The sequence below is a fragment of the Manis javanica genome, chromosome 11, assembly GCF_040802235.1.
Source record: "Manis javanica isolate MJ-LG chromosome 11, MJ_LKY, whole genome shotgun sequence".
In the NCBI taxonomy this organism is placed as follows: Eukaryota; Metazoa; Chordata; class Mammalia; order Pholidota; family Manidae; genus Manis; species Manis javanica.
In genome coordinates this window covers 82519081-82536143 of record NC_133166.1, presented here as the reverse complement: position 1 = coordinate 82536143, position 17063 = coordinate 82519081, and the positions used below count along the sequence as shown (strand labels likewise).

Below are 17063 nucleotides of genomic sequence, written 5' to 3'. Positions count from 1 at the left end.
TACTATCTAAGAGTCTAACTTAACTCACTTAGTATGCTATTAGAAACACAGTCTAAAGGTTCTTTTTTTTACCCCCCTTTTCTTCCTCCTTCATTCTTTATATATTTGGTATCATATTGTGTACTCTTTGTCTGTCCCTTTTTATTACGTCTGGTGACCACTATTTAACCTTAGTAACACTTCCATCTATAGCAGTCCCTCCAAAATACACTGTAGAAATGGTTTGTGGAAGCTAAATTCTCTCAGCTTTTGCTTATCTGGAAATTGTTTAATCCCTCTTTCAAATTTAAATGATGATATTGCTAGATAAAGTATTCTTGGTTCAAGGCCCTTCTGCTTCATTGCATTGAATATATCATGCCACTCCCTCTGGCCTGCAAGGTTTCTGCTGAGAAGTATGATGACAGCTTGATGGGTTTTCCTTTGTATGTGATCTTGTTTTTCTCTCTTCCTGCTTTTAATAGTCTGTCTTTACCCTTGATCTTTGCCATTTTAATTATTATATGTCTTGGTGTTGTCCTCTTTGGGTCCCTTGTGTTGGGAGATTTGTGTACCTCCTTGGTCTGAGAGACTATCTCCTTCCCCAAATTGGGGCAGTTTTCAGCAATTACTTCATCAAAGACATTTTATATCTCTTTTTCTTTCTCTTCTTCTTCTGGTACCCCTATAATATGAATATTGTTCTGTTTGAATTGGTCACACAGTTCTCTCAGCATTCTTTCATTCTAAAGATGCTTTTTTCTCTCTGTGCCTCAGCCCTTTTGTATTCCTCTTCCCTAATTTCTATTTCATTTATCGTATCTTCCACCTTATCTAATCTGCTTTTAATACCCTCCATTGTGTTCTACAACAACTGGATCTCCATCCTAAATTTGTTCCTGAGTTCTTGAATATTTTTCTGTACCTCCATGAGCATGTTAATAATTTTTTATTTTGAAATCTCTTTCAGGAAGATTCATGAGGTCGATTTCATTTGACTCTTTCTCTGGTGTATTCCTAATTTTGCTTTGAAGCAGGTTCCTTTGAGCTTTCATAATTTGTCTGTGGTGTCCTCTAGTTCCCAGAAGCTCTATTCTCTGGAGCTGCTCAGCCCCTGGAACAATGTCAGGGGTCACAGGGGAGCAGTGTTCTTGCTTGGGGGGAGGAAAGAGCTGTTTCCTCCTTTCTGGCTGCTATGGTTGTCTCCTGTGCCAGAATCAGGGGGCCCATCACACAGGTGCATGCCTCTATGCTTTGTGTTTGTAACTGCTGTAGGTGGGGATTCCCTCTGGCTGGGCTGATGCCAGGGTAGGGTTTGCCAGTTTGCGAGCCTGAGCCAGGTGCAGGCTAGCTGGGAGGAAGACACAGCAGGCTGTGTATCACTGTGAGGGGCCTTGGAGCTGTGTAGCCAGCCAGTGGGATGGAGCACCTGAAGATTGTTTAAGCTCCCAACCTACTGGGCAGCTTGCACCCAGACAATTTTGTCTACCTGCCGTTTCTCCTGAGCAGTAAGCTCTGTACAATTCTTGCCCCTTTAGGAGCCCTCTTGCTTTTAGGAAGTCTCTCACTGCCCACCCAGGTCAGCCAGATATGAATCCCTATTTTTCACAAGCAGCTGGAATCTCCATCTCTCCAGGTATTATTTAGCTTTCCACCCACACTAAATCACCAGAGCACCATGCAATGTAGGCTCATGCTCCCAGAGCAGATCTCCAGGGCTGGGTATTCAGCAGTCCCAGGCCTCCACTCCCTCCCCACTCTGTTTCTCTTCCTCCCCCTGGTGAGCTGGGGTTGGGGAAGGGCTTGGGCCCCTGGGTCATGGCTTTGGTATGTTACCCTATTCCATGAGGTCTGCTCTTTTCTCCAGGTGTATGCAGTCTGGTGCAGCCTTCTTTCCTGTTGCTTTTTCAGGATTAGTTATGTTAAATTATATTTTCTTATTATATGTGGTTTTAGGAGGAGGTCTCTGTCTCACTTCTCACGCAGTCATCTTTAATCCAATCTGTGTATTGACACTTTACATCTGGGGACATGGTCTGGGAAAATTTGGAGTTCAAACAAACCTGTGGTTTTGCAAGGACTTTGGGTCTCCCCAGGCATCAAAGAAAAAGCGTAATAACATCTGAGCTCCTTCAAGTTTCTTTTGTACGAGGAACTGACTTAAAACCACCAGTGAAATGTTAACTAACATTTGAGTATCATTTTACAGTGTTTCACAAATCTGTCTGATGTTATGAACCCCTTTGACACCACCCCAGACCTACAGAATGAGAATCAACAGGGAGAAAGCCTGGAAGTCAGTATTTTTAAGAAGCATTCCAGGTCCTTATTGCTATCAGTCAATTTTGGGAAACTTGTCCAAAGGAAATATAGCTATGAACTAAATTTTTCAGTAGAGGACCCTGAAGCTCAGAATGGTTAACTAGTCCCAAATTACATGGTTAATAAATGGCAGAGCCAAGACCTACAGACCTATGAAAAATGTGGTTGTGTCTCTGCTTCTGCATGGTGCCTCTCCAGACCCCACTAGAGTTCCTGCCTGCTTCTTCAGAGCCTCTTGTGCAGCTGTAGTACATGCTGGTGGCAGGCACACTTCCCCATCCCTCCTGTGGTCTCCACTGCCTGCTGTTGCCATGGTGTCTCCCCAACCCTGCAGGTTCCACAGCTGTGTCTGTTATGACCACCACCTTGCTGATGTTGCATGGCTGCTGCTGAAAGTGGCAAGTTGGAGAGCTCCTCTCTCAGTATTTTTTTCCGTCCCAGAAACCACAAAATCTATTTTTTTCATTCAGATTGAAAATGAGTTTTTACCCCTGTATATTACATTCAAGCAGTATCCACAAAACAACCCTTTTACCTCACTTACTTATCAGAGGCAGAATTTAAAAATGTAGATAGGATGTTAAGATAGAATGTTGTTGATGGTAAATTGAGCAATGATTCCCTTTGGAAAGCTTATTAATGTTTTGGTTCTGTTTATGTGTGTGTGTGTGTGTCTTTTTTAGTTTTTATTGTATGCACAAGTGATATCGTTAATGACCATGGGAATAAATCCATACATGATGAGTCATTCAGCCAGGACATTAGGTAAAGTATATCTGTCTTTCATTAACTGGGGAGAATAATGCCAAGAGATTATTGTTGGGGGTTCTGTGGACATTTCTTGAACAGGAATTGATTATGAAATCATTCATTTTCATTCACTCATTATTTATAGATGCTCTATTACTTGGGATTTTTGTTCAACCAGTTTAACAGAAACCACATTAACAGTAGCTTAAACAAGACAGGTTTTTTCCCCCTCTTCCACAGAAAGTCTAGAAGAGTGGGATGGTTCTGCTCCATAAGGTTGTCTAGAGATCCAGGATCCTTTTCTTTTGTTGCTTCTCCAGCCCCTGGGGTGTTGTTCTTGTCTGCAGGGTAGAAGTTGGCTCATTACCACTGTATCTTCAATCCAACCAACTACAAAGGGGAAATGGGAAGGGATGTGGCAATGGAGGATAAGCACCTTCTTTTTAAGGGCAGAATCCAGAAGTTGTATAGTTCATTACTCCTTACATTCCATTGGCCAGAACTTAGTCACATGGGCACACATGGGCAAGGACTCCTGGGAAATATTTTCTTTACCTGGCTGGCCATGTGCTCAGCCAAAACATGGAGATTCCATTGATAAAAGAAAAAGAGGAGACTGGGTATTTGGAGACAATCAGTGGGCTCTGCCACAGTTGCCTGTTTCTAAGAAGGAATTTAAGGCTGTTGAAAAAAAATTATAAGTATGATAAAAGCACAAATAGACACAAGGTCAATAGAGAAATACAGGATAAAATAATCTGTTGTGATGAGGTCAAGGGGGGAGGAAGGGATTATATGAAATCTTAGAATAGGGCCTTAGTATCATCTGATATCTCATGACCTAGTCTTCAGCTCTGTTGGGGTAGAGAATTGATCCTGTCAAGGGTATCTAGAATTGATCAGACTGATGAAGATTTACATATGCTGTACTTACAAGAGAATGTGGATAAAGCAGAAAATCAACTTATTTATAATGAGAAATGATATCTTTTTACAGCTGAAATAATCATGATCATTATTCAGGGTAATTCACTTCTAAAAACCAATTTCCTTGGTAAACCAAATTAGTCCTCAGAAGGTTTCTTGGAAAGTGTGGAACATGAAAGGTCAGTGAAACGATAATGTTGAAGGAGAGTTCTAAACAGAAAAACAGCCTGGTAACCATGCTCCATCAGACCGACAGGAGACATCACCGCTCTGCTTGTCTTTTCACAGTCCTGCCCATTCCCCAAACTGTGTGCCACCGACACTATTGTAGGATATCCTGTGATACCCCATTTCTGAGCTAAGGGCTCCAGTATGTGAACAGGGCTAGTAAACAGGCAGATTTTTAGCAGCTCTCTTTTTCTCCCTCTGTGGGTTTGTTACTGTTTGCAGTGGAAAGGTGTGCTTGGATCAGCAAAAGCCCACACTGGAGCTTAAGTGAAGTTAATTGATCCCTGAGGTTTACTCACACCTTCCTTCCCACCAATTTCCCTGGACTCCCCAGGACCCAAACCTACTCTGCTGTCTTTGCTGAGGATGTAGCATTTGGGCTTCTCCCATGTTTGCTTTCGTGTGATTCCTCTCACCCTGTGATTCCTTGTGATTCCTCTTACTTTTACTCAAAGACAGGATTAAGGGATTTTACTCTCATGGTAATGTTTTTTTCTGCTCTTCTTCTTCCCTTATAAATTTTTTATTGTATTAACTAAACCTCAGAAATTCTTATGATGGAACAAAACATATATGGCAAGGACTCTGTCTTCTCAGAACCGATATGTGTTTCCTCAAAGCAACTGGGAAGTGACTATTGCTCCACCATATGGGTAGGATGTAATTAGGCAAGTGAAAAAGCTTTCTTCTTGTGTGATCTCAGCCATGGGAATTTTAAATCCAAAGTTGACACCTTCTGACTCTTCAGAGAGTGGTCAAATGCATCTTTGCTCTAGATCACGGTGAACTGAGAGGACTATGCCCCCAGACCGTTTTGAAACCCCCAAATTTCAAATAGTACTGTTGCACACAGTGCCCTGTAATGAATGCAGTAAGGCTGAACTAAAACATTTAGAAATCATCTTAACTCTTTCTGAGACATTTCACATGCAGTTATGAACAGGGAACTATTTTATGGAGATGGAATTCCATAGACTACACTAACTCATTAAATTCTTCTTTATGGTCAGCAAGCCTCATAGCTATAACTTCAAATTCACTTCTGTAAATTCTGGATGTATAGATTTGTTGGCCAGCAAACAGTGATGTTAAATCTGAGGGATCTCTATTGCAGTGGCCTTTAAATTTTATTATGTACAAGAATGAGTTGGAGAATTTGCTAAAATGCAAATTCCCAGGCTAGTATGATTCTCCAGGTATAGAGAGGGGCCCAGGAATTTGCATAATTTAATAAGCAGCCCTGCCTTGGAAGACAGGTAGTTTTGTGCACTTTGATAAATACTCTAAGCACTGTGGCTTTGCTCTGCGGGTGATGCCAAGATGTTACCGAGTCATGGGATTATTTTGCTTTTTTGCTTTTGTCACTGTAGTCTGTTAAGGCCCTTGCTTTTCTTTGTCGCAGGTCTGTGTGCTATTTCTCTTCCAAGACAAACAGCCGTGCAAAATACCATGAAGCACATACAGGAGATAATATGGAACACTATAACTTTATTTAAGACAGAAAAAGTTTTGACAAATGTTGATTGGACCTTAGTAGAAGAAAAAACAAAGATTGAATACATCATTCCCGTGAGTTGATATCTCAAAAAAAAAACAGCCTATTCTCTTTCTCTGTCTGCCTCTCTTGCTTTAGTTTATTATAAAAAATTGATTCTCACTTAAAGGGTGTCAGATGATCAGCTATAGAGGTACTCTTTTCTGATAATATTCCTTTCTCTTAATAAACAAAAAAAAAAGCAGTTCCTGTGTGCTGACCTCCAATGAATTCTACACAGTGGTATAGAGGGCATGTTAAAGTGTGGGCAAAGGGTCTGTTTGTTTTTATGCAGAAGATCAAGGCCTAGCTTGGTTACCCAGAAAATGAACTAAGATACGATATGAGGAGGAGCTCCTGGCATCAGCACTCTCTGGAGGACTTGTGCCGGGGGATGATCATCAAAAAGCCTCCACAGGGATCTGGGCGATGCTGCAGTTGTGGCTGCGTCCATCCCATCGTTTCCTGGACTTGCCACTGGAATGAGGAGGGAGATGTCTAGGCTGGCATGTGCATACAGTGAGACAACGAATTTGAGTGGATCTGTACTGTTGGAACTCAACCAGGAGTTGGGAGGGGTGCAAGTTGTAGTGCTCCAAAATCTTACGACTATAGACTATCTACAGTTAAAAGAACATATGGGATGTGAACAGATCCCAGAAATGGGTTGCTTTAATTTGTCTGATTTCTCTCAGACTGTTCAAGTACAGTTGGACAATATCCATCATATCATAGACAAATTCTCACAAATGCCTAGGGTGCCTAAATGGTTTTCTTGGATTCACTGGAGATGGCTGATAATTATAGATTTGCTTAGTTTATGTCACCGTATTCCTATTATGTTAATATGTGTGCGCAAATTAGTTAGTAGTTTAAAACCTATACATGCTTAAGGTACTCTACAAGAAGATAGGTCAAAGAAATAATCAATCCTCCCATGTTTTCTTCCATATGCTACCTCTATAGCTTTTCTTCTTCCTTCCTAATTACAACCCTCAAATAGAATTCGTGCCTCATATCGAATTTACCGAGCATCATAATTCCTCCAGGTGGTAAAGATACCTCGAGACAAGTGCTGGGCATAGAAGCCACAGGGCATAAATCTGCAAAGAAGTAAAAGTCTAACCTTTTCAAATAATATGGCTTCTCTCTCACTTACCAACTTTACATCTCCCTGTATGGCCCCGGAAGATGACTGGTTAGCCAGAGACGGGTAAGATTCCTCAAGGGAGGAACAACCTAAGACAGGCACAGTTGCAGGGGTCCATCAGGTGAGAAATTGAGGATCAACAGTGGTGAGGCTAAGAACCTCACCCCCCTGTTTTGAGAGAAATCTTCTGCATCCGTGGATGTTTTAATGCCCTTGTCTAGCTTGGATTAACACATAGTCTACAGGCACACACCTGATCATCTACAATTGCTCTCTTACAACACTAAACTATGTTTTCTACCTTTATCTTGCATCTACCTACCACTTCAGCATTTTATTAAAAATAAAAATAATAATAACAATAAAGGGAGAAATGTGGGATCCACATACAAATCAAGTATAAAAATCAAATATTCATATTTGACCTGATTGTTTATAATTCATAATGCGTGATCAAAACCGAAAGTTTCTGTGATGAATGCCCTTGTACTGTTCACCATGTAAGAACTTATTCACTATGTAAGAATTCGTTCACCATGTAAGAACTTGTTCGTTATGCTTCAGAAGATTGGAGACTGACGAGAATTAGGCTTGAGATGGATTAATGATTGGGCATTGAGCATTGACCCCCCTATACAGAATTTTGTTGTTGTTAACAACCATTTGATCAATAAATATGAGAGATGCCCTCTCAAAAAAAAAAAATAAAGATCATACACCATGATCAAGTGGTATTTACAGCTCTTACTCAAAGATGGCTCAATGTGTACAAATCAATAAAGGTGATACACACTAACAGAAAAAAAAATTGATTCTGCTGATGTCAGAAAACTGAGGGGGAATATATTTACTAGTTTTGCTATCTTGGTAAAAAAGCTTCTTTGAATCCTGTCTCTAAAGAGAAGGTCGTGGTGGATCTAGCCATATTTGTCAAATACAAGAAAACGTGTTTCTATAAACTGGCTGATTGAGTGACTGTGAATGGCCTCTGCCAAGCTGATGTTTACAACCAATCACAGAGCTGAGAGATCTCGCTTAGTATAAGTATTATAAAAAGCAGAAAACACAGGCTGCTTCAGAGAGCAGTCTAGCATAGACAGCTTTGGGGAAGAATTTGGCTTCTAAATCTCCCCACATGAACAGTTACTTCACCACAATAGAAAGCAACATTTCTTACATGGGGAACATGTAAGAAATGTATTATTATCCAGTTAAACACCCCTTCCTTTTAGAAATTCTGATTTGAGTTACTAGAATCTTTGTTGATTGAAGCATGTGATGGCACCTAATTATTTTTACTTATTTTTAACTTTATCTCCCTCTGTTTTTAAACAGTCTGATACTGTTAAGTTTTCCCACGTTTCATGTGATGAAAAAACGAATGAGGAGTCACCAACAGATGAAATTTTAATAGAAGAAGCCAGTTTGCATGTAGCTATTATGCAAATGGTTGGTACTGTTCACATAATCTGCTTCTAATTGAAAAAAAACCTTTTTTTTGCAATACTTCTATTTTTACATATGGTTTTCAGGTGACTGGAAAAAAATTATTTTCACCTTCTGATAGCCTGTTGGTCATTAAAATGTATGTTTGATTTGTGAAAGTCAAAAAATGAAAATAAAAATTTCTGAGGCTTTAAGTTCAAGTCATAAATCTTACTCTAAGTCTAGCAAATTTTAGCAGTTCATTTTGAGAGGGTGTTTGGTGCCATTTACACTCCTAAATGTCTTCAAATATTTGCACCTGCTTTTAGAAATTTAACATATTTGAGTTCCTTTGATACAAAATTCTCTCAAGTGGTTGACTCCTGTAAATCTAATAAGTCAAGATAAATCTAGTGAATTAAAAATTCTCTTTAAATACTTAAGATTTAATATTTAAGTGTTCTAATATAAACATAGGAAAAGTACTAGGTGAAATCAAGCTGAAATCAACTTATCAAGTTGCACATTTTAAATTGCGGTTGTATTCTAATAGGACAAATCTTACTCAATAGTACAAGTAGTACAAGTATATAAAATCTTCATTATGCCAAAGTTGTCCGTCTTTACTCTTACTTACTTATTATGAAGAATTTCTAACATACAAAAGTAGATAGAATAGTGTAATGAATCCCTATGTACCCATCATGCAGCCTTAAAAACCATTCACACGTGACCAACTTTGCCCCATCTACACCTTCATTCACTTCACCTTCCATATTATTTTTAAACAAATTCCAGATTTATCATTTTTATCTGTAAATATTTCAATTTGTATTTCTAAATTTTAGGTCTTTAAAGAAAATGCTAATATTGTACCTAAGAATTACTAATTCCCCAATGACATCAAATATTGAGTCAATGATCACATTTCCAATTGTCTTGTAAATGTGACAAATGCATATTTTCAGTTTGTTTTTTAACTAGATTCCAATAAAGTTCATGCGTTGTTATTAACAGATATGACCTTCAAGTCTCTTAATCTATAAATACCTTCCTCACTCATTTCTTTCATTTAAAAAATTTTTTTTATTAAGGTATTATTGATATACACTCTTATGAAGTTTTCACATGAAAAAAACATGTGGTTACTACATTTACCCATATTATCAAGTTGCCACCCATACCGCATTGCAGTCACTGTCCATCAGTGTAGTAAGATGCCACAGATTCACTATTTGCCTTCTCTGTGCTACATTGGTTTCCCGGTGACCCCTCACACCATGAGTACTAAACATAATACCCCTCAATCCCCTTCTCCTTCCCTCCACAGCCACCCTCCCACACCCCTCCCCTTTGGTAACCGCTAGTCCCTTCTTGGAGTCTGTGAGTCTGCTGCTGTTTTGTTCCTTCAATTTTGCTTTGTTGTTATACTCCACAAATGAGGGAAATCATTTGGCATTTGTCTTTCTCCACCTGGCTTATTTCACTGAACATAATGTCCTCCAGCTCCATCCATGTTGTTGCAAATGGTATGGTTTGTTTCTTATGGTTGAATAGTATTCCATTGTGTATATGTACCACATCATCCTTATCCATTCATCTATAGATAGACACTTAGGTTGCTTCCATATCTAGGCTGTTGTAAATAGTGCTGTGATAAACATAGGGGTGCATATGTCTTTTTGAATCTGAGGAGTTGTATTCTTTGGGTAAATTCCAAGGAGTGGGATTCCTGGGTCAAATGGTGTTTCTATTTTTAGTTTTTTGAGGAACCTCTATATTTTGCTTTCCACAATGGTTGAACTAGCTTACATTCCCACCAACAGTGTAGGAGTGTTCCCCTTTCTCTGCCTCCTCGCCAGCATTTGTTGTTCTTAGTCTTCCAATGCTGGCCATCCTTACTGGTGGGAGGTGATATCTCACTGTGGTTTTAATTTGCATTTCCCTGATGATTAGTGATGTGGAGCACCTTTTCATGTGCCTGTTGGCCATCTGAATTTCTTCTTTGAATTGTCTTTCATATCCTCCACCCATTTTTTAATTGGGTTATTTGCTTTTTGGATATTGAGGTGTGTGAGTTCTTTATATGTTTTGGATGTTAACCCCTTATCAGATATGTCATTTACAGATATATTCTCCCATACTGTAGGATGCCTTTTTGTTCTGTTGATGGTGTCCTTTGCCATACAGAAGCTTTTTAGTTTGATGTAGTCCCATGTGTTTGTTTTTGCTTTTGTTTCCCTTGCTTGAGAGGATGCATTCAGGAAGAAGTTGCTCATGTTTGTATTCAGGAGATTTTTGCCTATGTTGTCTTCTAAGAGTTTTATGGTTTCATAACTTACATTCAGGTCTTTGATCCATTTTGAGTTTACTTTTGTGTATGGGTTAGACAATAATCTAGATTCATTCTCTTGCATGTAGCTGTCCAGTTTTGCCAACACCAGCTGTTGAAGAGACTGTCATTTCCCCATTGTATATTAATTGACCATATATGGTTGGGTTTATATCTGGGCTCTCTAGTCTGTTCCATTGGTCTATTGTTCTGTTCTTGTGCCAGGATCAAATTGTCTTGATTACTGTGGCTTTGTAGTAGAGCTTGAAGTTGGGGAGCATAATTCCCCCAGCTTTATTCTTCCTTCTCATGATTGCTTTGGCTATTTGGGGTCTTTTGTCGTTCCATATGCATTTTAGAATGATTTGCTCTAGTTCACTGAAGAATACTGTTGGTATTTTGATAGGAATTGTATTGAATTTGTAGATTGCTTTTGGCAGGATGGCCATTTTAACACTATTAATTCTCCCTATCTATTAGCACGGGATGTGTTTCCATTTATTGGTATCTTTAATTTCTCTCATGAGTGTCTTGTAGTTTTCAAAGTATAGGTCTTTCACTTCCTTGGTTAGGTTTATTCCTAGGTAATTTATTCTTTTTGGTGCAATTGTGGATGGAATTGTTTTTCTAATTTCTCTCTCTGCTAGTTCATCGATAGTGTATAGGAATGCCACAAATTTCAGTGTATTAAGTTTGTATCCTGCAACTTTGCTGAATTCAGATATTAGATCTAGTAGTTTTGGAGTGGATTCTTTAGGGTTTTTTATGTACAATATCATGTCATCTGTAAACAGTGACAGTTTAACTTCTTCCTTACCAATCTGGATGCCCTTTATTTCTTTGTGTTGTGTAATTGCTGTGGCAAGGATCTCCAGTACTATGTTGCCTAAAAGTGGAGAGAATGGGCGTCCTTGTCTTGTTCCCAACCTTAAAGGAAAGGCTTTCAGCCTCTCGCTGTAAAGTATGATGTTGGCTGTGGGTTTGTTATATATAGCCTTTATTATGTTGATGTTCTTGCTCTCTATACCCATTTTGTTCAGAGTTTTTATCATGAAAGGATGTTGAATTTTGTCAAATGCTTTTTTGGCATCTATGGAGATGATCATGTGGTTTTTGTCCTTTTTTTGATGTGGTGCATGATGTTGATGGATTTTCTAATACTGTACCATCCTTGCACCCCTGTAATAAATCCTACTTGATCATGGTGGTTGATTTTTTTGATATATTTTGAAATTCAGTTTGCTAATATTTTGTTGAGTATTTTTGCATCTATGTTAATCAGGGATATTGGTCTGTAATTTTCTTTTTTTGTGGTGTCTTGGCTTGGTTTTGGTATGAGAGTGATGCTGGCCTTGTAGAATGAGTTTGGAAGTATTCCCTCCTCTTCTACTTTTTGGAAAACTTTAAGGAGGATGGGTATTAGGTCTTCAGAAATGTTTGGTAAAATTCAGCAGTGAAGCCATCTGGTCTAGGAGTTTTGTTCTTTTGTAGTTTTTTGATTACCAATTCAATTTCTTTGCTTGTAATTGGTCTGTTCAGATTTTCTGTTTCTTCCTGGGTCAGTCTTGGAATGTTTTATTTTCCTAGAAAGTTATCCATTTCTTCTAGGTGTCCAGTTTATTAGCATATAATTTTTCATAGTATTCTCTAAAAATTCTTTGTATTTCTGTGGTGTCTGTAGTGGTTTTTCCTTTCTCATTTCTGATTCTGTTTATGTGTGTAGACTCTCTTTTTTTCTTGATAAGTCTGGCTAGGGGTTTATCTATTTTGTTTATTTTCTTGAAGAACCAACTCTTGCTTTCATTATTCTTTCTATTGTTTTATTCTTCTTGATTTTACTTATTTCTGCTCTAATTTTTATTATGTCCCTCCTTCTACTGACTTTGGGTCTCATTTGTTCTTCTTTTTCTAGTTTCATTAATTGTGATTTTGGACTGTTCATATGAGGTTGTTCTTACCTGACGTAGGCCTGCATTGCAATATACTTTCCTCTCAGTACAGCCTTTGCTGTGTCCTACAGATTTTGCAGTGTTGAATTATTGTTGTCATTTGTCTCTGTATGTTGCTTGATCTCTGTTTTTATTTGGTCATTGATCCATTGGTTATTTAGGAGCATGTTGTGAAGCCTCCATGTGTTTGTGGGATTTTTCATTTTCTTTGCATAATTTATTTCTAGTTTCTTACCTTTGTGGTCTGAGAAACTGGTTGGTACAATTTCAGTCTTTTTGAGTTTAGTGAGGCTCTTTTTGTGGCCTAGTATATGATCTATTCTTGGAAATGTTTCATGTACACTTCAGAAGAATGTGTATCCTGCTACTTTTGGGTGTAGTTTTGTACCCATTTATTCTAATGTGTTGTTCAGTGCCTCTGTCTCCTTATTTATTTTCTGTCTAGTTGATCTGTCCTTTGTAGTGAGTGGAGTGTTGAAGTCTCCTAGAATGAATATATTGCATTCTATTTCCTCTTTTAATTCTGTTAGTATTTGTTTCACATATGTGGGTGCTCCTGTTTTGGGTGCATAGATATTTATAATGATTATATCATCTTGTTTGATTGACCCCTTTATCATTATATAATGTCCTTCCTTGTTTTGAAGTCCATTTTGCCTGAAAGAGCCCTTCAACTCCTGCTTTTTTCTATCTCTTAATTGCATGAAATATCTTTTTCCATCCCTTCACTTTTAGTCTGTGTATGTCTTTGGGTTTGAAGTGAGTCTCTTGTAGGCAGTATATAGTTGGGTCTTGTTTTGTTATCCATTCAGTAACTATGTCTTTTGATTGACACATTCAGACCATTTACATTTAGGGTGATTATTGATAGGTATGTACTTATTGCCATTGCAGGCTTTATATTTGTGGTTACCAAAGGTTCAAGGGTAACTTCCTTACTATCTAAGAGTCTAACTTAACTCACTTAGTATGCTACTAGAAACACAATCCAAAGGTTCTTTTTTTTTAACCTCCCCTTTTATTCCTCCTCCATTCTTTATATATTAGGTATCTTATTGTGTACTCTTTGTCTATATCTTTTTATTACCTCTGGTGACAGCTATGTAACCTTAGGAATACTTCTGTCTATAGCAGTCCCTCCAAAATACACTGTACAGATGGTTTGTGGAAGCTAAATACTCTCAGCTTTTGCTTATCTGGAAATTGTTTAATCCCTCCTTCAAATTTAAATGATGATCTTGCTAGATAAAGTATTCTTGGTTTGAGGCCCTTCTGCTTCATTGATTAAATATATCATGCCACTCCCTCTGGCCTGCAAGGTTTCTGCTGAGAAGTATGATGACAGCTTCATGGGTTTTCCTTTGTATGTGATCTTGTTTTTCTCTCTTCCTGCTTTTAATAGTCTGTCTTTACCCTTGATCTTTGCCATTTTAATTATTATATGTCTTGGTGTTGTCCTCTTTGGGTCCCTTGTGTTGGGAGATTTGTGTACCTCCTTGGCCTGAGAGACTATCTCCTTCCCCAGATGGGGAAGTTTTCAGCAATTACTTCCTCAAAGACACTTTCTATCCCTTTATATGTCTCTTCTTCTTTTGGTACCCCTATAATATGAATATTGTTCCATTTGTAGTGGTAACACAGGTCTCTCAATGTTTTTTCATTCTTCGAGATCCTTTTTTCTCTCTTTTCCTCGGCTTCTTTGTATTCTTCTTCTCTACTTTATATTTCATTTATCATCTCCTCCTCCATATATAATCTGCTTTTAAAACCTTCCATTGTATGTTTCTTTTCTGATACTGTGCTCCGTAATAATTGTATCTCCAACTGGGATTCATTCCTGAGTTCTTGAATTTTTTCTGTACCTCCATGAGCATGTTTATGATTTTCATTTTGAAATCTCAGGAAGATTCATGAGGTTGATTTCATTTGACTCTTCCTCTGGTATATTTATAATTTTGCTTTGAAACATGTTCCTTTGACATTTCATATTTTTATGTGGCAGCCTCTAGTGCCCAGAAGCTCTACTCTCTGGAGCTGCTTAGCCCCTGGAGCAATGTTGGGGGTCAGAGCAGAGCAGTGTTGGTGTCTGCAGGGAGGAAAGAGCTGTTTCCTGCTTCCTGGCTGCTATGCCTGTCTCCACTGCCAGAACCAGTGGGCTGAGCACACAGGTATAAGCCTCTGTGCTTTGTGTTTGTAGCTGCTATAGGTAGGGCTTCCTTCTGTTTGGCCTAATGCTAGTGCAGGGTTTGCCAGTTTGCAAGCCAGGTGCAGGCTGGCTGGGAGGAAGACACAGCAGGCTGCGTATTATGGAGGGGGGCCTTGCAGCTGCGTAGCCAGCCAGGGGTCTGGATTACCTGAAGATCATGAAAGTTCCCAACCTGCTGGGCAGAGTCCACCTAGACAATTTTGTCCACTTGTTCTTTCTCCTGAGCAGTAAGCTCTGTGCAGTCCTTGCCCCTTTAGCATCCATCTTGCTGGTTAGGAAGTCTCTCAGACTGCCTGCCATTCTTTTCTCCCAGAGCAGCCAGATATGGATCCCTGTTTTCCACAAGCGACTGGAATCTCAGTCTCTCCAGGTATTCTGCCTATCTTAGTTTTCCAACCCCGCCCTAATCATGAGAGCACCATGCAATGTAGGTTTGTGCTCCCAGAGCAGATCTCCAGACCTAGGTCTTCAGCAGTCCAGACCTCAATTTCCTCCCCACTCCATTTCTCTTCCTCTCGCCCCTGAGCTGAGGTGGGGGAGTGTCTTGGGTCCTGCTGGCCATGGCTTTGGTACATTACCCTGTTCCATGAGGTTTATTCTTTTCTCCAGGTGTATGCAGTCTGGCACAGCCCTCTTCCCTGTTGCTCTTTCAGGATTAGTTGTATTAATTATATTTCCATATTATATGCTGTTTTAGGAGGAATCCTCTGTCTTACCTCTCACGCCTCCATCTTTAATCTCTTCCTCTGATATACTATAATTTCTTTCATTTTTTATCTGTTGAAGGGCATATTCTTCTTAATATAAAAATGTTAATACTATATCTTCATTCTTTTAAACATTTGTATACTTAATTAAAAAATATTCTTAGAGTTTGAAAGGCTCTTATCCAGAGTATTCAAGTATGGTCATAAATTCTTTGTAGAGCCTCTTGTTAAGAGCCAGTATCTATATCCCCTCCCCCATTGAATTTGGGCTGTTTCTGTGACTTGTTTTGATGAATAAAATAGGGCAAAAGTGATTTTGGGGGTGTTCTGGAGCACATGCCTTGAGATGATTTGTAGCTTATACCTTTTCCACTTTGAATACCCCTGAGATTGTCCTGTGAGGAAGCTGGCCTTGTCTCTGAAGAATGAGAGGCCACATGGAAGGAAACAGAGGCACATGGCCAAGAGTTGATATCCTACTACCAGACTTGTGAATGAGGCCATGTTAATTCAAGGGTTCGGGCAATAGACTCAGCCTCTTGATGAGAACAGATGCAGAGAATTTGTATTTAATGTGTCACAGTATACTCAGTGGCCATAATATTTATTCCCCTCCTACAATCAAAATACACTCATCCTTTTCTAAGATCCCCCCACCCAAAGCTTGATCCTATTAGGGTATCAGATTCAAAGTCCAGTATCTCGTGATCTGCATTTGTCTAGGGTTTGCTGAGGCTCCTTTGTTGCATCTTCTTAGGTGTGATTCCTCTTGATCTAGAGACTTGTAAACTGAAAGACAACTTTTCTGTTCCTTCTGTCCCCCAAGAGGTAGTGCTGATCAACAGACACTTCTGTTCAAGAAGAGGAAGAACAGGAAGCACTGATTGATCACTGATCAATGGCAATTCTGAAATCCAGCTGGGCATATGCCCCAGTTCTCCCCATTATTTACATTTCCATAGGAAATAACCTGTTTTTGTAGCTGAGTGGTCTTCTCAATCTGATTTCTGCCAGTCGAAGCTTGGAAAGTTTATCTTCATTTATTGCAGTTGTCTTTTTTATTTCAATCTGATGCAATTGTCTTAAACATGTGTGCATTTTAAATGAATCTGATTATAGTCTACTCCACTCCACAATTCCTTTTTAGACAGGCCACGTGTCTGATGACATGAGTCTGAGAAAGCCTTTAGTTTGTGTGGTGGACTAAGCGTTACATTTAATCTTTCAATGGTCTTAACAAGGATTTTCAGCCACACCTTGATTTGATCTTGACTGAGGGGCCGTATTTTGCTGACAGCCGTATAGATTTGGTCTTTAGTCCTAGATCTTTTGCCAGCTGGAGAGACTGCAGATGAGAAACAGGTTTCAACCTGGCAAACCAAGACCTCTTTATAATGACCTCATTATATGTTATGTTTATATATATATATATATATATATATATATATATATGATATAATATGTGCAATATTACGTAACTAACATTGCATATATATTTATTTATGTATCATTATATATAATATATAAAGTTATTCAACCATAAAACAGAAGGAA

At 38.8% G+C, this 17063-nt stretch overlaps 1 protein-coding gene across 2 annotated transcripts in view; it reads left to right on the top strand.

The window, feature by feature from the left end:
- Positions 1 to 17063, top strand: part of SLC9C2 (solute carrier family 9 member C2 (putative)) — a 96440-nt gene that overhangs the window by 43391 nt on the left and 35986 nt on the right. For both annotated transcript variants that reach the window (XM_073216769.1, XM_073216770.1), the window contains 3 exons: positions 2985 to 3066; positions 5609 to 5775; positions 8226 to 8339. In XM_073216769.1, the coding sequence (XP_073072870.1) occupies positions 2985 to 3066; positions 5609 to 5775; positions 8226 to 8339 (363 nt within the window). The remainder of the gene's footprint in view (positions 1 to 2984; positions 3067 to 5608; positions 5776 to 8225; positions 8340 to 17063) is intronic.